The sequence below is a fragment of the Mugil cephalus genome, chromosome 22, assembly GCF_022458985.1.
Source record: "Mugil cephalus isolate CIBA_MC_2020 chromosome 22, CIBA_Mcephalus_1.1, whole genome shotgun sequence".
In the NCBI taxonomy this organism is placed as follows: domain Eukaryota; kingdom Metazoa; phylum Chordata; class Actinopteri; order Mugiliformes; family Mugilidae; genus Mugil; species Mugil cephalus.
Window position 1 is genome coordinate 6,033,873 of NC_061791.1, and position 19,605 is coordinate 6,053,477.

The 19,605-nt window shown below is 42.2% G+C and overlaps 4 protein-coding genes across 4 annotated transcripts; 3 read left to right on the forward strand and 1 right to left on the reverse strand.

Moving 5' to 3' along the window:
• Positions 1-2,480: 2,480 nt before the first annotated feature.
• LOC125000178 (tetraspanin-7-like) lies at positions 2,481-6,013 on the forward strand. The gene has a single exon (XM_047575574.1). The coding sequence runs from the start codon at positions 2,655-2,657 to the stop codon at positions 3,741-3,743; it is 1,089 nt and encodes a 362-aa protein (XP_047431530.1). The 5' UTR covers positions 2,481-2,654; the 3' UTR covers positions 3,744-6,013.
• Positions 6,014-6,892: 879 nt separating this feature from the next.
• Positions 6,893-13,227, forward strand: def6c (DEF6 guanine nucleotide exchange factor c). Its single transcript, XM_047575598.1, has 12 exons — positions 6,893-7,384; positions 8,078-8,218; positions 8,799-8,981; positions 9,525-9,755; positions 9,841-9,987; positions 10,089-10,197; positions 11,129-11,367; positions 11,448-11,555; positions 11,722-11,888; positions 12,035-12,233; positions 12,337-12,427; positions 12,820-13,227. The coding sequence occupies exons 1-12, from the start codon at positions 7,289-7,291 to the stop codon at positions 13,026-13,028; spliced, it is 1,920 nt and encodes a 639-aa protein (XP_047431554.1). The 5' UTR covers positions 6,893-7,288; the 3' UTR covers positions 13,029-13,227.
• A 717-nt stretch (positions 13,228-13,944) lies between these two features.
• Positions 13,945-15,714, forward strand: mcat (malonyl CoA:ACP acyltransferase (mitochondrial)). Its single transcript, XM_047575599.1, has 5 exons — positions 13,945-14,525; positions 14,605-14,692; positions 14,782-14,999; positions 15,114-15,251; positions 15,353-15,714. The coding sequence occupies exons 1-5, from the start codon at positions 14,091-14,093 to the stop codon at positions 15,623-15,625; spliced, it is 1,152 nt and encodes a 383-aa protein (XP_047431555.1). The 5' UTR covers positions 13,945-14,090; the 3' UTR covers positions 15,626-15,714.
• A 12-nt stretch (positions 15,715-15,726) lies between these two features.
• Positions 15,727-18,889, reverse strand: bik (BCL2 interacting killer). The gene is made up of 6 exons (XM_047575600.1): positions 18,763-18,889; positions 18,646-18,675; positions 17,510-17,612; positions 17,129-17,281; positions 16,933-17,047; positions 15,727-16,362 (listed from the first exon to the last, which is right to left on the reverse strand). Exons 3-6 carry the CDS (start codon positions 17,602-17,604, stop codon positions 16,246-16,248), a joined length of 480 nt encoding a protein of 159 aa, XP_047431556.1. The 5' UTR covers positions 17,605-17,612; positions 18,646-18,675; positions 18,763-18,889; the 3' UTR covers positions 15,727-16,245.
• Between the last annotated feature and the right edge of the window lie 716 nt (positions 18,890-19,605).

Sequence of the window (19,605 nt, forward strand, 5' to 3'; positions counted from 1 at the left end):
ACTTTAGAAGCAAACCAGTAAAAAACTACGTGAGATTTCTTAATCTAATGGCTCTGACTTTGTTGTAAAATGTGCAGCTGACAGCAGGAGAAGAACCATAACTCCAAGAGACAGACTGTAAGTCTGAGGCCTGTATCATCTCATCCAAAATAACGTCCGCGCAGTAAAATGCTGCTTTTATGGAGAGCGTAATGATTAGTTTTTGCTGAGAGCGTGGTTTTGGTAGCGTTTGATTGTATGTTTCTTTACCAGGTGGCCTCAGGGACAAAGTTAAATCATGAGATGTGAACAAGGACAGTAAATCAGAGAAACATTACGGCTGCACAGAGTGTGACTTGTTTTAAATGTTTGTGTTGCCACAGTTATGACAGGGCATTAACGCTGAGGAGCAGTTCTAATGATGCGTAACTTTTTATCATCACATAACACCTCTCAGTTTTCCTTGGCATTGACATTGGTCCCGAGCTTCACATGGAAGGAAACTTCTTCCACTGTCGCCTCCATGAATTCACAAAATAAGACAGTTCAAGGACTCTGTGTTTGAACACCTGAACATATGCAGCCCTTAACTAAACGACAGCGATGTTTGGAGGACGGTAACGTTGCCCTGGTTTTTTAGAAGCTGTAGTGCAGGGTGCCTTTAAAATCTTATAATGCGTGTCAGGTGATGTGTTCCCTTCATTTCTGCTCACAGTGCACGTAAAACCGACTTACAAAGATGATGTTGTAGAGCAAAGATTAATTATAAACATCATAAACATTTTTCACTACAAGCCTGCAGCTGCCCGTGGTAAAAGCAATCTGTCCCCTCTCTGTCCCTACTACTCATTACTCTGGAGAACTGATGCTGTAAAGTGTTGGCATATATATTTCTTTTAGGATAAATGTGTTTTGCTGTTTTTTGTTAGGTGCAAAGAAACTGAATTTAAGAGGAAAACGTGTTAACGTGAGACCAGATTGCCGTCCTGCACATTCCTCCCCTTCTCCAGGCAATTAATCTGGGTATTCCCCTCTCTGTCATCATGTCAGTGGAATGGCCATCCCTTATATAAAAAAAGAGGCAATTGAATGTGTTTAATTAACTGTGAGGCTTTAATTAGTTCTGTCCAGGCGGGCAGTTGATTGGTGGAAAGCCAACACCAAGCAGGAATCACCGGCATAAAAGTGGCTGCGTTGTTAAATGATGATGTGCCCAAAGGGAAGGTGATATGGTTTAAAAATGTCTTTCTATTTTTAGCTTGCCTTGTCTTAATGTATACTAAAACAGCAACTGGGTTAGAATAATGTGAAAACGGCCAGTGTGTATGTATGAATTCAAGTTAATTTCTATGGTAATAATTCAACTTTAATTGGATAGAAATCTGTTTTGAGGCAATTTGGCAATAATGCACATTTAATACAAGTTAAATAATACCAGTACACTCACAAATTAATGTGTAATTTTGAAATAAGAGTTTTTCCAATGCTTTATAAATCATTATAAAGTAATTTATGAAGTAAAATAGTCATAAATATTAGCAATTTCGCAATAATTAACAAATGTCTGTAGTTATGCATGTCATTACTAAAGAGTTTTTCCAATAATTGTTTGAGTTAGTGGTGTAAAATGGTAATATGGTGGTAATAAATGGCTTATAATCAGATATTTCAAAGGCCAGTAGATACTTTTTCTGGTGAACTAAAAAGGTCCTATGTGAACAAAACACCTAACACAACTTCAGGGTTGGGTGAAGTGGATTAGTTGTTTGTTTTTCTGCTTTGATTTGATTTCATATGCTTTTGTGTTGGCTTTACTAAATGGTTACGCCATATGATGTGTAGTGACTATAATAGACCAAAAAAAAAGTCACTAACTGGCTGAGACAAGAGTTGTCTGTGGTTGTCGGATGCGCTTCTCAAAAATACGCAGAGAATCCACAAAGCAAAACGTCCTCGTGCCCTCACCCACTTTCATTGTTCTAAAAAAACTAGACGCTGGTATTTTTTGGGTTATGACCAAAAAAATAAACGTGCAGTTCATCATAGACTCACTCATGCCTCCAACATGATGCTTATGGGTGCATTATGTGAAGAGAGAAGACTTACGAACACACGGAAATCCCTTTTATTTTCTCTTCTACAGACACTTTGACTAAATCTAAATGCCAGTTCATACAGAATGGGTGTTTTTCTTCAGTTCATTCATTCTCCAAACGGAAGATAGTAAAACTCGAAGGGATGCCTCCTCCACACCGAGAGAGGGTGTGCACGGGTGCACTCTCCGTCCATTGCAATCACCTTTTGCCTTCCCAGAATGAGGGGCAGCAGCGAGCAGACAGATGCCGGGATGTGGCTATCAGCGGAGGAATTCGGGGTATTGGTGACCATGCAAGTGGAAAGAACACTGGAAATAAACAGATAAATAAGGTGGAAACAAGGCGGCTGTGGATGCAGATAACGGCACAACGCGACAGCCATCATTGTGATTTACAGTCCGGTTGGCATTGGTGTTGTTGGTGGCGGATTAATAACCAGTCATAAAAAGGTTGGAGGAGGATTGTGTGTTGCGGGGAGGACGAGAGTGAAGGTACTGATAGAAGACAGGAGTAAAAGGGAGGGAGTGTGTGAGAGAAAGAGAGAGAGAGAGGCGAGTAGATAAAGCCCGAGCGGAGATCATGAGCTCTGCACTGCCTTACGATTCTCTGTCCGCCCGACCGAGTCCCAGCAGAAGAGCCTTGGACTGGGAGCGGGAGCAGCTAGCCGTGCGACGACTGTCCTCTCCGCGGGCTCTCGATCTGCTCACTCCTCCTCCTCTTCCTCGGCGACCCTCTGCCATCCCTGGCTACTTGCTAACCCCATACCAAGAGCAAGAGGAGCAGCTCCACCAGCAGCACCAGCGTCTATCCCTGTCCGTGTGCTCAGAGGCATCCCTGGCGCCCCCTGCACCTCCACCTGTGGGGGTTTCCCCACCCTGCTGCCGCCCAGTGGGAGTTATGCACCTCCTGCGCCTGGGTCTCCTGGCCTTCAGCTGCCTCTTCTGGGCAGCGGGCTTGGCACTCTTCACCCTGGGTGTTTGGGCTCAAATTTCCCTGGCGGACTACATGCTGCTGTCTGCTAACCGCTACCCCAACGCCCCACTCATCCTTCTGTCCACAGGTGCCGCTGTCACCGCATGGGGCTTCTTGGGTTGCCTGGGGGTGGCCGCAAACCTGCCCTGCGTGCTGAGAGCTTATGGGTTCTTCCAACTTGCTGCACTTGTAGGCGGTTTGGCTGCTGGACTCTCGGGCCTTTTCTACCGTGAAGACATTGCGGGAGGATTTCGCAGCGGCTTGCAGCGGGCGGTGGCAGGCTACACCGAGGACGAAGGCCGTGCCGATGCCCTAGACAGCTTGCAGAGGGCCTTGGAGTGTTGTGGAGCCGAGGGTTGGCGCGACTGGCTCACGTCGGACTGGGCGATCCAACACATGACCTTCCTCCCCGCTGAGAACGGCACCTCCGTGTCCCTACCCGATAGCTGCTGTGTGAAGCGCAAGGGTTGCAAGAATCGACCTCTTCTGTCAGACGACAACGAAGAAGTCGCTGCTGCCGGAATCCATCCACACGGCTGCTTCCGCAAAGTCTTCAGCTTGGTCAACGACAACGTTTTCCACATTGCTGCAACCGTGCTGGGATTAGCCTTCACGCAGATCGGAGGCATCGCCTTGGCTTGTCTACTGGCCAACAAACTAGCACCTAGACAGCATCGACGTGTGGTGGCGCATTAGCAGTATAACTAAAAACATACAGCTAGCAACTCCAGGGATTGACCAATTTCTAGACAAATATGATTTGGAGTGAACAATGTCGGTTGAGTGTAATAGAGCTGTAAAGTGGGACGCGTTATTTTACCGTCATATCTGTCTAATGGCTCATATGTTCATGAAAGTCTCCATAAAAAATCAGTTCTGTTACCAATATAGTAAGACAGTAAGAACGGTAAAATTACAGAAAGTAAGCTTTAGCCTTTCCAACATCATTAATGGGAGCAAATGCTAACATTAACCTGACAACCAGCACGTTTATCAATCACGTTACCTACCATTTCTGGGTCAATTTTGAATTAATTGCGTTCCCTTCTCACTTTGCAGTGGTATTACACTCACTGATTTTAGCTTGAATTCATAGTGTTGCATAATTTTGACAAGATTAGATAAAATATGAATTAAGATTTAAATCTGTGTGCTACTTGTAAAGGGATGGCATGACATCAAAAACAAGTTTTATGGGGTATGAATAGCTTCAGAAATGTTTAAATGTGAATTAGTATGGTTCTCTATGTATATAATGTACAAAACAATTATTCTTAATTTGACATGATCGTGTCATTTGATCCTCGGACTTTTCCTCCTTTAGTACATCTCAGCTCTGAAATACCAGGAATGTTCACCAGCAGTTTCCATGTAGATTATTTAGTCTGGCTGTGTTCAACAGATGTTTGTATCTACACCATTTAGCCTCCCCATAACAAAGACCACACTGTGCGAGAATGGTGCTTCTTGAAAAGCTTTTGAAAAGAGCTGAATATTTTACCTTCTGGTGTTTTGTGCTGTTTATACTCACTGACTGTGTCGAGGGCTTTGGCCAGAGATGTCACAAGATAACGGCTGCCGTCTAACTGTTTCTTCCAGATGTTACTGTGTTGTTAGTTGTTCTAAAGCTTACTGTTAAAATTTACGAGTAACACCTTTGAAAATGTTGAGCTGTATTGCATGACCCAGATCATGCAGCGCCCGTTATTAGCATGAAACTATAAGACGTTGGGTTCAGATATGCATTTTTCTTGCTCTTCAGCTTCAGTAAATAAATTGTTCTTATTGATAATTTGATTAAATGATCGGCAGCACTCTTATTAATGTATGCTAATTATGAACCAGACGCTAGTTCGCTTAGCTTAGCACAATCAGGGAAAAACAACTTGGCTAGTTATGCCTTTTATTTATGTTCAATACATTCAAGCTGTTTGCCCTTGCTTGCAGTGTTTATGCTAGGCTATGCTAATAGGCAGTTGGCTAGCTTAGCAACATTTTCACAAGTTAAGAGTCTGGTATTGATCTTTTTATGTAAGTTGCAGGAATAAAATTCTTCAGTGAAGCCGAGACAGCTAAATAGCTAGCTGTTTGCCCTTGTTTGCAGTATATGTGCTAAGCTATGCTAATAGACAGCTGGCTAGCTTAGCTACATTTTTGCAAGTTAAAAGTGTGATATTATCTTTATTGATCTTTGAGTATCAGCAAGATGTCATTTTCATATAAATGTGAAAGTGTTTTTATCTCATGTCTCATGTTATTATACATGTTTTTGCTCCATATGTACAGAAATGTTAGCAACAGTTCCTCTAGCCGTCCTTCCAGCTTCACCATCACAAATCCTGCCTTTCCTATTTGCGCCAAATCACAGCTTACAGTAATGTATAATACAAATACCAACAGTGCAAACAAGCATGACTGAGACTGTAAACTGTATATGTCAACAATAACCAAAAATCTTTGCCTCATTACAGGATACGGTATTGATCAGGCAACGCCAATGTCAAGGACTGCTGCCTTTGGATGTTTTAAACTAATGAAGTGAGATTGCGTTCTTGTAATGCAGTGCTGATGTAGATAAACACCAAAACAACATGCAGTGAGTAACAGAAATGTCAAATAAATATCTTGTGAAGCACTTTGCCGTTTTTTATTGGACTGTGTTTCGCTCCCTTTTGAAATAATGTCCATCCTTTAAAGAAGCGGGTCTAAACCTTCTGCTGCATTTAAAAAAAAAAAAAAAAAACTTTAGAAGCAGCTCTCCATCTTTATTTTATGAGATCAGCCATAATGGAAATGTTCCAGAGTGGTAAATTCTTATTGCTGGGGTGGTCGATCCTCACTGAGACCTCTGGCTTGGCAAGTCTGAATTATGGCTATTTGAATGACATCTCATTTCTACCACACACCTGAGACGACTGTGATTAGATCTGCCCTTGAAGGAGGACAGTACACACAGCTGAGCGTCACGAAACACAACAGACTGACCCGTCATTGATCAGTGCAATGGTAAATATGCAAAATAGCGCAATGCAAAATATTAAGTTGTAGAATTGGACAATATGAATAAGACTTTCATACCATGAGCCTACCTTAAAACACTCATATATCAATGAGTAGTGACTTAGGGCTTTAGGCTGTGGCCTCTGAACAATGACGACTATTTCCATGACCTAATTATGCTATTGATTAGCCTACATTACGCTCTAATAGATGCATTCTGCAGTCTGATTACGCTGTCATTGTTTGACCTATTTTGTCAGAGGTTATGCCACATCACCATAAGCAGCTTCATGACATCAAATGTGTATTATGGAAGATACTAAAATAACAAGGGGAACTACAGAGGGGCTTTTTTGCTTGGAAAAACTATGTTGAGTCAGACACAGCAGCTATTAGAGTATTCGTGATTGTTATCGTACCAAAACAAAACAAACAAACAAACAAAAAAATTGCACATAAACTGTCTACAGAGGGAGCAAATCATTTCCAGCAGTTACTGGACAGAGAAATAAAGACAACCCGATGTTGATTAAATAAACACTGATTATAACGGAAATCCTTTCACGCTACTAACCCAAAAATTATCTCCTTAATGCTGGCAAAATGAAATTCTTTAATATAAAATGCTGTGTTGTCCCTCCCTGACCTTTCCAGATTTTTAATGGGCTCAAATTAATATGGCTTGGGGCTTTCTAAACTGATGGGTGTGTCCCTGAACCTTCTGCAAGCCTCCTAAATCTGATAACTACACGGATCCCTCTTATTTGGGTTTTGACTGCCAGCTCTTTGAGGAATTTAGAAATCTACCCTGTAGGTCTGGAAATATGTTGGACCCGAAATGTAGTTTGGCTACGTGTAGATTTAGATTTGGTTACGTGTAGATTTATAACAATATTATTGAAGTGGTTATATATGCTTGGAACGAAAACTAGGCCCATGCAAACAAAAATCAAAAGCAGAAGATCGGGATCATCGTTTTTAAATAGTTAAACTGACGCGTAATTGCCCGTGGAGGAACATGCGCGACTTCGGACTTTATCGCTACTCTCCGCCTCTTTAAGTCTGCCCTACATCCGACTCCTTCTGGTCCTTTGTAGTATGCACAGCAGTCTCTGAGCTCTGCCCCACATTTTTACATTGGCATTTCTCATCGCCGTCCGCCATCCGTCGCTGCGTAAAAGCCGCCGCGCAGCGCTTACTTTAGAAATGTAGTAACTTTTACGCATCCTGCGGTCTCCAAAATGGACCTAAAATCCGAGCTCCTCAAGTCCATCTGGTACGCTTTCACATCCCTGGACGTGGAGAAGTGCGGGAAAGTGTCCAAATCGCAGTTAAAGGTAAGCAGGAAACTGTTGATTATTCTGAGATCGGGAAACTGAGGCGCAGTGGCGTCCATTGGACAGCGCAGAATGACTCAAACCTTAATTTGTCATCTATTTTAGCCTTCGAATTAATTTTTGTCTGATGGAAAACAACACACCAGTGGCTCTCTTTACAGGCGGTGGCGGATTGCGTTGCACTACACGAATCTACCATGTGATCTGAAGAAATCTGAGAAATTTTTAACACTGAAAAGTCGTTGAAGTGAACACACGCAAATATTTGGAAAGGACTTTTTTTCCAAACACAAATAACCTGCTTTAGTTTCAGCTTTAAGTTCAAAGTCCAACATTTTCTTGTGGCCCAAAAACAAATAATGACACAATACCACCACTGTTACGGGTTGAAATGCATGAAAGCACCTCTATCAACAAGTACAGATCTTATTTTACCATGTCCCCTGTTTTGTAAGTGTTAGTTAAACAGTTATTTCCATCCAGTCCCTACATGCCTGAGCGACCCCCCTTAAAAGAATCCAGCGAGATAGCTGAACACTGCCCTGACACGCTTAGTGACTGAGGACTAGCTGCCTGTGCTTGTGTACTGCATGTGTCTGTGTGGCGAAACAGGGAGTGTGCTCGAAGATATGCCCTGAGACTTTGTGTTGAACGCTTGAAGCGACGCGTCCGTGTTTTGTGTTTCTCCTTCAGGTGCTCTCTCACAATCTCTACACTGTGCTGAACATCCCGCACGATCCAGTTGCTCTGGAGGAGCACTTCCAGGACGACGACGATGGGCCAGTGTCTAATCATGGCTACATGCCCTACCTCAACAAATATATTCTGGATAAGGTGGGCCGCTGTTGGAATGCGTGCTGCTGTAGTGCGGCGATGCACTGTAAAAGCATCTAGAAGTAAATTGGTTACATAAATGACAGTAAAACCTGCCTCAGTACACATTTTGTATTGTCTTGAGTTTATTCCAGCTTTCTTTTAATTAAACGTTAGCTCACTGGAGCACTAATTCACATTAATCCACAGCCTCCAACTAATTCAGTGTGTTCTCCGTTCTTTGGAACATTTTCAAAAAAGCAAAATTTGGAATTTGGGACATGTTTTAAAATGTCTATATCGTTGTTGGCTTTTGGTCTTATCAAGAGATTTGTTGACAATGATAAAAATATAGAATGTAGAATTTCTGCTTCTGACCTAAACCTGTTTTTGAATAGTTATAAACCCGCTTCAAGAGTCGTTCTTGAACGTAAGAAAATTTTGTAACAATTTCTTAGAAGCTCTGGAGGCCAAACCTCACCGGGTGGAGCAGCCTTCCATGAATCAGAGGCCGCGTTTAAGAGAGAAATCCTCCCACTGGTGGAGGGAGTTCTCACGCGTGTTACGTGAAATGGATCTGGTCAATTTTTTGTGTTTCCAGGTCAAAGAGGGGATGTTTGACAAGGAGAAGTTTGACGACCTGTGCTGGATGATGACCATGAAGAAGAACTTCAAGGCAGCACCGCAGGGGACGGCGCTGTCAGAGAGAGACTGTTTCAAGCTCTTCTGTTTATTCAATCTCCTGTCTGAGGACCGCTACCCACTGGTGATGATATCAGAGGAGGTAAGAGGAGCTGATGGGAGAGGAAAGAATTAAATAGTATTGTACTTCATCCATTTTTTTTTTCACCTCAACATTGTATGGCAAGAGACGGGGTGGCATTTTGATAAAGTGTGATATAACACTTCAGATAACACCTAGAGAAATGAATCACACAGGAAACAAGGCAACAATAAGGGATTTTAAGATCAGCAAATTACAAAAAATAAATATTATGCTAAAAATACACCAAGATTGTGTCTTGGTAGAGTTAAATGTTTTGTACATTTTTTTTTTGGTAGTTTTTTTTTTCACAGCAGAAAAAATTGCAAGTGCAAGTAAGTTAGTTAATGAGGCTCTTCCTTCCTGCACTTCCTCCATAATGCTTTCGGTTTCCTGTCAACCGAGATGAAAATAAATTGCTTTTGTGCAGTCAGCACAGTAGCCTTCCCTTCTATTGGTTTATGACGGGAGGAAATAATACCTGTGTGATTGTACCGTCATCATATTTGCTTTTTGTGTGTGTGTGTGATCTGCACACACTTACTGCATTTGAATGATTTGAAGGTGGAGTATCTCCTCAAGAAAATCTCCACAACCATGAGCCAGGAGTGGGACGGGAAGCCCATGGAAGACTTAATATCCCAGGATGCCACAGTGCGGGAAGAAGGCATGTCCGTGTGGACCTTCCTTGAGCACATGTGTGCAGGCCGACTGCTTAGGGTCTCCAGTGCGGAGGCCTTCAGCGTGGCTTTGAATGAGGTGTTTCTGGAGATGTATCACAGCGTCCTCAAGAGGGTGAGTCATTCTGTATCCTCGTAGAACATTTGTGTGTGTCGTTTTTCTTCTTTCTTTCTGTTTTAATTAGTCCCTTGTCTCGCAGGGTTACATGTGGAAAAAGGGGCACGTACGTAGGAACTGGACTGAGCGCTGGTTCGTGCTGAAGCCCTCCGTCATGGCTTACTACGTCGGCGAGGACCTAAAAGAAAAGAAAGGGGACATCCAGCTGGATAGGGGCTGTGTCGTAGAGGTTGGTGAGGAAAGTTAAAGTAAACTGCATGTTTCTCGTTTGAAATGCAATCCATCCATGCACACTGTGGTGGTTATACACATTCATCCTCCTGTTTTCAGCCTATTTCAGACAGGGAGGGGAAACGCTGTATGTTCTGCGTGAAAACCCTAAACAAAACCTTTGAGATGAGCGCAGCTGACCAGAGGCAGAAGGTGGAGTGGATTCAAGGTGCGTTGGTGTTGGTGAATATATAGTGCACCTTTAGAGCATTCATTTTTAATAGAAGCTGCCAATATAAAGCGTCAAACTCATGCTTCATGTCGCTACGTGACTTGGTATATACCACTCTGGGCTAATTTTCACCCCAATAGTATGCAATCATCATATAAAGGTCCCATATTCAACTCCTTTTTAACAAGTTAATGTAAGTCTCACATGTCCCTTGATTGTGTCCGTCAAGTTTCAGCTCAAAATGTAACACAGATCATTCATTCATCCAAAACTTTTGGCTACTTGTATTATCTCCATTCCAAACGGGCTGTTTTGGTGTCTGTAGCTTTAAATGCAGACGTACAGGCCACGCCCCCTTGTGCAAGATGGCCCCTCCTTTCAGTTCTTGCTCCATGGGGAAAGGATTTATGTGTATTTGGCTTAATATATATTATATATATATATTTGGAGCTTGTCTGTTCATATAAGTTAAATAAGTAAATGTTGTTTTGTGTTGGACTGTTTATCAAACTTAACACGAATTTTAAGGATGCTACTTTGGTATTTTTGGAAGATTTTAGATAAAAATATTAGGAGGAAAATTGTCTGGAGAGGAATCAGTACTGAAAATAGTAATCGGACGCAGCTCTATAGCTACTGTGTATTGATATATTTATTAAGATGGGTCCAGATAGAAGATGAAACATGCAAGGTTTCCAAAGATTTTAGGAAGCAAACAAAAACTCTGCAGCTCGTAAATCAAAAGGTAATTTTTTAGTAAACAATACACTGAATAGTTAGATAAAATAAGGTAAGAAATGCTTTGGCTGCTATTGAGCCATTGAGGAATTAAAATCGACAGTCGTGCAGTTGTTCTTGTCCCATGCAAACCATCTTACTTAACACCTATACACTGACATTTTATCGTGCGTTTTCATCGCCTCTCCAGCCATTCAAACAGCCCTGCGTCTCCAGAGCGAGGGCAAGTCCTCCCTTCACCACGAGCTCAAACTGAAGAGACGGGTTCAGCGGGAGCACAGCCAGCGAGAGCGCAGCCAAAGCGACCGCAGCAGCTGCAGCAGTCGCGGCAGCCGGAGCAGCCAGTCGGATGACTTTAACATCCAAGAGATGGAGAACATGGAGAAGAGCAAAGACCAACAGGATTTGGAGATTGAAAGCATCATCCAGGTGGGAAGACGTTACAGGACGATTCATTGCTTTTACGCTCATAAAATGTGAATTCTCATCATGTACCAAACACTTTACAGCATGCGCGGGAGTTGGAAACTCGCCGAAGGGAGGCTGAGGAGCGTGAGAGGAGGAAACAGAAGGAGGTGCAGATGGAGCTGGAGAGACAACTGAAAGAGGCCGAGATGGTACGAAAAGATGCATTTACAGTTCTTCTGAAAAAACGATTAGGAGTCCATGGCATTATAAATTTCTAATGATTAGTAGAACTGGTTACGGCATTCCTGGAAGAGGTGATTCGGGAATAGGTCACAGTTTGTGTGTGTCTGTGCTTGCTTTTATGTGTGCGCCCAGATGAGAGACAGCATGCAGGCCGAGATGCAGGAGAAGGAAAGGGAGGCTGAGCAGCAGAAGAAAAAGATCAAGGAGTTGGAGCTGACGCAGCAGCAGCTGGAGTCCGCCCTCAACATGGAGATCCAGGCTCGGCTGGAGGAGGAGAGGGTCAGGCAGGAGCTGGAGAGGTAGCTGTTAAGAAAAGGAGACTTTTTATGGAGTCATTGGGAAAATCTTCACAGTCTAGATTATGTATTCATGATGGACGATGATGTCTCCTCGTCCAAGAACCAAAGCAAATTACAATATTGGCAACTGCTTCCTTCTTCTCCAGGTTGCTGCAAGCTGAAGATGAGAAGAAAAGGCAGTTTCAGTACCTCCAGGAGCAGCAGAGGGCCTTGCAGAGCTTCAGCCCCGAACAGGAGGCCTCAGACAATAGCACGGACGAGGATACGCCCTCCGCCCTCCACTCAGCCTCCCAGGAGCTACAGGATCTGCAGGCATCTCGCCAGAGGAGCCACCAGCGCCTGGAGGTGAGAACAATGGGCCTTTACTGGCGCCGTGTACGGCATGACATTTAGCACTACTTTCCCAACACTCATGAGGTTTCTGGTTTGACTTTTCGCTCGATTCCAGGAGGTTCAGGAGAAGCTGAGGAATGCCAGTCAACATGTGCGACACTGGAACGTCCAGCTGAACCGTCTGATGAAGCCCATTAATCCTGCAGGTGCAGTCTGTTTTAAAGAAATGTTTCAAAGCAGAACATTGGGAATATTACTGGAAAAAAAAACTTTACTGGTCTGCTTTATTTATAGTGTAAATAACAAGCTAGTTAGCAGGAAATCTAGCCCCAAAACTTTGAAATCACCATATTTTAATTTGCAATGTGAATATTTATCAGTTTTTCTGCAGTAAAATTATGAATTTTTGTTATCTTTTTATCTAAGTGCATTTCCGTAACTCTAAAAATTGCAATTATAAAATCATCAAAGGTGCACTTTTTGCATAAATCGCAACATTTGCAGGATATTTCATCAAACAACTGGAATGCATTGTTTCTCGAACTCTGTCTACTGACGAATGAATAGGAGTTATCAGAGCATTTGTTTTGTCTTTCAGAGCGTTTGGAGCATCGCCTATTATCAAAACGCTGCCCCAAGAAGGACGTAGCGTTGGCAAGCACCGAGTTCATCTCTAAGTTCAAGATAAGAGCTGATCAGAACAGCCAGACTCAAGGCGACAAAGAGACGCTGGAGGAGCAGATGGAGGCCGTTAACCTGTCAGACGAGTCCAGCGAAACACAGCAAAAACCAAACGGACAGTTGTGATGATGACAAAAATGCGAATGAACAGAAAGATTTATTATATTTATATTATATATATAATATTTTCAATTGCAAGCTAAGATTGAGAGTGAATATGACAAACATGATGTAATTCGTGATTTAATGAAAACACATCTAAGACCAACTCGAAATATGCTGTTGTTTTTTTTTTTATAATAAAGTTTACTGATTAATAATAAAAGGTGTTTGTGACCTTTCTCTTGCCGGAACTTGAACTAAAGAGGTGTCAGGAACATGAATTTATTTATAGCTGATGGGAAAGTCTTTTCTCTTGCAAGCTTTTATCTGATGATCAAAACCCACAGGAAACTATGAGAGATATGAAGTAAAAAAAAAAAAAAAAAGGTGCTACTGTGCCGTGACTTTTGTGTTTTTAAAAAGAATGTGGGCGGGAAAAATTAAAATTGAGTTTGGGTCGGACTGCAACAAGAATCTGAAGCGCAACGCAAAAAGATTTATGTTAAATGAGCTATTACATTGAGAAATGATTGAATGATTGAGATTACAAATAATAAAAAGAAAGAAAAAAATCCTTAATTTCAACTTTTTTTTAAATTAATTTGCTCCGTCTGCTTTACTTATGAATGAGGATTTGTAGATGTTGTAGGTTGTAGGTGAAGCAATTAAGTATATAAATAAAGTTTATAAAAACTGAACACCAAAAATATGCATTTTTTTAACATTTTCATCTTAATTACATTTATTCAAATTATTAAATTAATTTAAATGTATTTATTAGTTGTTAGTATATTATTATTATTATTTGTTTTTTTTATTAATTTCTCCATTAAATTATTAAATTAAACCATGACACATTGCGACCTGAGGCGGCGCTGTAGCGTGAAAGCGCTTGAAAATCCACCGGAAATAAAAACTAAATAAAATCTACATAGGTCAAACAAACATGGCGGCCCACAGAGAGCTGTCATGCCGAGCAGAGACGAGAGTAGAGTTTAATCAAAGCTGACTGTTTTGTTTAATTATAGTTTACACATTCGGGTTGTGTGTCTGTTTTAACCCGTGAGGGTTTTGTTTTGTGAGGAAATGTCCATGTTGTCATCAGTGTTTGCTTCCAGGGGGAAGGTCAGGTCTCTGGTGTCTCTGAGCCGGAGGCTGTCCACCAACCAGCCCGGCTCCGGGGATGGTTCTCACCTTCCTCCCGTAGAAGACTCCGCTTCTCTCCCGGACCATGAGCCGCCCTCGGCGCCGACGCGGAGACCCAGAAAGAACCCCCGAGGCCGCTCCGTGCTCCTCTTCCCCGGCCAGGGGAGCCAGTTCGTGGGTATGGGCAAAGCGCTCCTGAGATACCCCAACGTCAAAGAGATGTTCTCGGTGGCGCAGAAGGTCCTCGGGTACGACCTGCTGTCTCTGTGTCTGGAGGGACCCGAGGCGGAGCTGCAGAAGACGGTGCACTGTCAGCCGGCGGTGTTTGTCACCTCGCTGGCTGCAGTGGAGAGGCTCCACAGCGAAAACCCAGCGGTACGTAAAACGCAAAAATGCGCAAAAAGTTTTTAATTGTTCCGCAAATTCATCTGAATCTCCCATGACGCCCTTCTAGGCCACGGAGTCGTGTGTTGCTGCTGCGGGTTTCAGCGTTGGAGAATTTGCTGCTCTGGTCTTTTCCGGTGCCATGGACTTTGCAGAAGGTAAACCCTGCTCATGCACGTAATTTGAATCATTTTGAACTCAGTGTTTGGGCGCATCATTCACTCCTCCTTAACGCGTCTTCCCGCAGCTCTGTATGCCGTGAAGGTGCGTGCGGAGGCCATGCAGGCGGCGTCAGAGGTGGTTCCCAGTGGGATGCTGTCTGTTATCGGTAAACCCCAGGCTCAGTACAAACAGGCCTGTCTGCAGGCTAAAGAGCACTGCAAGAGTCTGGGGGTGGAGGAGCCGGTGTGCTCTGTGGCCAACTACCTGTTCCCTGACGGCAGGGTCATCGCAGGGCATCAGGAGGTATCTTTATTTCTTCATTCAGTTTAAAAATATCTGTTTAGATGTTTTAAAGTTTTATACGCAGCTTGATCTACGCTCATCAGTGTCACATTGTTTTTTTGCTTTTTTCTCCAGGCTCTGGATTTCCTCCAGCAGAACTCAAGAAGTCTACAGTTCAAGAGGACCAAACCTCTCCCGGTGAGCGGGGCTTTCCACACGGAGCTAATGGCGTCCGCTACCGAACCCCTCAGACAGGTCCTCAAGCAGGTGGAGGTCAGTGAACCGCTGCATGAATTAAGTGGCATGCAAAACAGTGATATTAAAATCCCAGACAGATTTTTTTTTTTTTTTAAATCTTCGCTCCCATCATCCAGGTGCGGCGTCCTGAGATCGCCGTCTACTCCAACGTGGACGGCAAACGCTACATGAACGAGAGTCACGTTTGCAGGCAGCTGGTCAAGCAGCTGGTGTCGCCCGTGAAATGGGAGCAGACGCTGCACGAGATCTACGAGAGGACGCAGGGAGTTAACTTCCCCGACACCTACGAGCTGGGGCCCGGAAAGCAGCTGGGCGCCACGCTTCAGATGTGCAACAGGAAGGCTTTCAAAACGTACTCTAATGTGAAAGTCATCGACTTTGGAGACTAAGAAGAGGCGAAGGCAGATGGACGCTAAGAACTGAGAGCTCCTCTATCTTGTTTGTATTCTTGTGTAATTAAATAAGCGTTTTATACTAATGAGGCTCTCACTTTTCATCATTACGAAGTTTATTTGCATGACATGAAAAAGCATTTTTAAATCCGCAACAGAAAGTCCAGCTCCCTTCATTTTATACTAAGCAAGGCGACATATCATTTGTAAAAACCTTGGCCTCTTAAACCAGTAAGAAACTAATTTGGATACAAAAGACTGCAGGCCAGCAACAGTCCGGTCATGGCGATCATGCTTTTCCCACGTTAATACAAGTGAGAACCAACATGTCACCGCTACAATATACCGACCAACTCCTTGGGCAACTCTATAAAACTGATTTAAACAATCCCCAGATTCATTTTTTTACCATTTATTTCCCCCTTCATTGCCCAAGAGGCTGTTCACAGTCTTTGCCATTAACTTCAATACCGCTCATAAAATAGTATAAAAGGAGAAGTAAAGTAAACAGCTGGGAAAAAAAATCAGAATAGTTGTCACACATTTGCAAAAAAACAACAAAACAAAAAAAAAAAAATCAAACATATAAAGGCTGAGAAGATGTGCTTGTGTCCCTTTCAGTCTTCCCCTTCCATCCACAGTGCGCCCAGAATGGTGACCGCAGCCACCAGGGCCGCGGTCGCAAGAGCTCCTCTGGTCCAGCCAGGGCAGGTTACTGGTTTAAAACTGGAAACCTGAGAAATTAAACTTCAATTAATTGCACGTGAGGTGACACTGGACTAATGCTTCTATGCATTTACCACTGTTAAAGTTACTTATTAATTTGATTTATTGATGAATTGTGGCTTAAAACAGAACATTTAAGCTGTGCAGGGTTTTTTTGTTTTATTATTTTATGGCATAGTGTACTTATACAGATTCTGGTCTAAAATCCTAATATCTAGCCTTTTGTATTAGAAAATGAGCTCACAAATGGGATTCACCCTTGCATATGTTGATAACAATCAAGCTAACAATGGAGGACTTTGACCTCTGACCTCTGACCTCTTTTTTGCCAAGCAGACCTTCAGAAAACTGCATCCCAATCACCATGTATAGAAGTTGAATTTGCATCCTGCATAAACATTTTCCCTTACAGATTTCCATTTGTAAAGGATTGTAATAGTATTTATACACTGTGCACTCTATAGACTCTATGGCCTGAGAGATGAATTTGCACCATGTGTCCACAGGCTCACAGCTTAGCAACATTAACTAAGACTGATGGAGTGTAGTTGATGAAACAAACTTATGTGGAGCATTACCAAGGCTGTCAAGGCCTCAGCTTTGAGGATCCCCTGTCCAGGCGCAGCGCTCGCTATCCAGGCCTTCACCGCATCCGACAAGCCCTGGAGGCCCGATAACTGACTGTGGATGTCTCTGAAATGTAGCGGCCACAGGTTACAGCCAATCGCGCAAATTTGATGATAGTTACATGAACTAAAACTAATTTTTTTGTACCGATAGATGGTCCTCGTCAGGTCCTGGGCAGGCCTCAGCAGCTGCAGAGGGGTCGGCAGCTGGTTCGGTGGTCGGCTGGAAAACTCGCGGTCGAGCTGGTCTCCGATTACGGCCAACTGTCGGCCAAAGGCTCGTGCAGCAACGTCGCTGATCCTAGAGGATGGGGTGAAGTGGGATTGTCATTGAGATGAGACAGAAACTGGATGAGGATGTTTCTAATGTGCATTGGAAACATTTGAAAACAATAATAAGCCTCCTTTGGATTATGTTTGTTTTTGGAACAACTGAACCCACATGGTTGCGTTTGCCTTCAGGCACAATCAGCCTGTGTTGTTGTTATTATTAACAGTCATGGTGGAGCAGGGACGGCCCGTACTGTACCTGAGGTTCACGTCAAACTGGGTGCCGGTGTCCACCTCGCCAGGTCCAGCCTGGAAGGTGACGACACGAGTCGACCGTCTTGTTTGCTCCACCATCTTGTTTTCTGGAACGGTTACATAAAAATGTAAGTGAAACTACACAATGAGAACGTCATTAGCCATGCAGGACAGATGACTGGCTCCATGACTGGAAAGTGTTATCTTTGCTCCACTCTCAACGTTCATAAACAGGTTGTGTAAATACAGGGTCATGTGACCAGGATAGGTGGCGGCTGTGTTACCGGGGAGAATATCCAGGTTGAAAAAAAAAAACAGGCCCTCCCAGGTTTGGAGAGGTGACATCATCTGTTGGATTATGTCCAACGGTTGTAGTTTACTTTCTAAAACATACAGCGACTAAAGCCTATTTCACTTCCTTAACATTTAGTAGCACTTTGTGCCGTCTAATTTGCCTTTAACACGGCACGTAAGTTCTGTTCTGTTCTTCCCAAACAACAATCAGACTGAAACAGGTTTGCAGCCTACGTGCACCTGTCCTGAGATCAGTTCCTGTTGTACGTACACTGATGTCCCTTAATGCAAATGCTCTATTTCCATAACTCAAATCAACCAAACTGCCTCTAGACATAAAAACAACACCAAAGACTCTGCTTTTAGGCTTTAAACATGTCTTTGTTAACAAATCTACTAAAAAAAAAAGAAAAAAAACTAGTGAAATAAGTCCCTTTGCGTGTATTTATCTTTATATTAATATGACATTTTGATATGTAAGATGTAATGAGACTCGATAACATAATCAAAATCCTGTTCATCATCACTCACAGACATTTGTCTGCATTAATCATGTAATAGTTTACAGTAGGTTGCTGTATTGTCATAACAAAGAGATGAAGTCATCGTTGTCACCCAAAGCAAACAAAGGTCGTTTTGAAGATCAAAATATAATGTATAAAGTCTGCATTAACATTTTAATTTAAGAAATACTACACTCACACGGGTTTAACTTGTATAGTATAACCTATCGCAGTCCTGTTTGATATTAATCGAATATGAATGCCCGCGCACTGACAGTAAACAGGTGCATGCACAACGAAAAAGAAAGTAAAAACATATATATACATATATACATATATATACCTTTTTGTGTAGATTAAAATGGACGCCGCCCTGTAATATGCACAAAAACATTTCAATTAGCACTTAATAGACACGATTGAATTAACATTTATTAGTAAGGTGTTTTCTTGTACTTACAGCAGCGTCCTTTAATCTCGTTGCTCTCTCAGGTAACTGCCACAAATACGAGTGGCCCCGCCTTTTACCTGCCGCTGCGAGCTGTGACCGACAGGGGGCGACAGAAGCACCGGAGTCATGTGACTTAGCTTTGAATATATTTTGTTTGTCAGCTCGTAATCACCACTGATGCAATAATTGTTTTCTTTTATTGTTATTTTAATGTATTTGTTACACTATCTCTTCTTTGTGTTTGTGGGAAAAAAATATATTTTTAATATTACTTTTTATTATCTTTCTTTGTATTTTACTGTCATCTTACAACTATCACTTTATGGGAGCAACAGCAACAAAACATTTTCCTTGAAGAACTAATAAAGTATTTTGATTGAGTCTGATTTTATAGATTTCAACTAAGACCCTTTCTCCTAAATATTGCAACTACCCACATTGCACATGTTCTAATAAATCACTTTGATATTTTTCTGTTGATCATTTTAATTTAACATGTGATGCATTAATGGTAAAGCTTTGTAATAAATATTTAATTATCATACTTTTGTAACACTGCAAGAACAAATATTACAAGTACTGCCAAATAAAACAAATCGACTTTTCCCCCCAGTAATACTATAAAGTAATGGTTTCAAAATTAAGTAAAAGGCTTTAGATTTTAGATGTCTATCTATCTATATATATTTAATATTTTCATTGACTTCATAAACACCTGACTTCAAGCTGTTACTAGAGATTGCTGCCAAATAAAATTTCCTCATAACTTGTGTGCAATGGCAATATTAAATTGCTTTCAAATTTATTCTGGTTCCAAAAAATGTGACATTTTAGGCTTTTAAGATGAACAGT

What these genes read in the sequence shown, in the direction of transcription:
- def6c (XM_047575598.1), top strand. Translation starts at nt 7,289, where the DNA reads ATGGACCTAAAATCCGAGCTCCTCAAGTCCATCTGGTACGCTTTCACA. An exon ending in AGATTGAAAGCATCATCCAG is followed by an intron (nt 11,368 to 11,447) that starts GTGGGAAGACGT and finishes AACACTTTACAG; the next exon opens with CATGCGCGGGAGTTGGAAAC. An exon ending in GAAGCCCATTAATCCTGCAG is followed by an intron (nt 12,428 to 12,819) that starts GTGCAGTCTGTT and finishes TTTGTCTTTCAG; the next exon opens with AGCGTTTGGAGCATCGCCTA.
- LOC125000178 (XM_047575574.1), top strand. Translation starts at nt 2,655, where the DNA reads ATGAGCTCTGCACTGCCTTACGATTCTCTGTCCGCCCGACCGAGTCCC.
- bik (XM_047575600.1), bottom strand. Translation starts at nt 17,604, where the DNA reads ATGGTGGAGCAAACAAGACGGTCGACTCGTGTCGTCACCTTCCAGGCT. An exon ending in CTGACGAGGACCATCTATCG is followed by an intron (nt 17,048 to 17,128) that starts GTACAAAAAAAT and finishes GCTACATTTCAG; the next exon opens with AGACATCCACAGTCAGTTAT. An exon ending in CTGAGGCCTTGACAGCCTTG is followed by an intron (nt 16,363 to 16,932) that starts GTAATGCTCCAC and finishes TTAATTTCTCAG; the next exon opens with GTTTCCAGTTTTAAACCAGT.
- mcat (XM_047575599.1), top strand. Translation starts at nt 14,091, where the DNA reads ATGTCCATGTTGTCATCAGTGTTTGCTTCCAGGGGGAAGGTCAGGTCT. An exon ending in TCATCGCAGGGCATCAGGAG is followed by an intron (nt 15,000 to 15,113) that starts GTATCTTTATTT and finishes TTTTTTCTCCAG; the next exon opens with GCTCTGGATTTCCTCCAGCA. An exon ending in AGGTCCTCAAGCAGGTGGAG is followed by an intron (nt 15,252 to 15,352) that starts GTCAGTGAACCG and finishes CCCATCATCCAG; the next exon opens with GTGCGGCGTCCTGAGATCGC.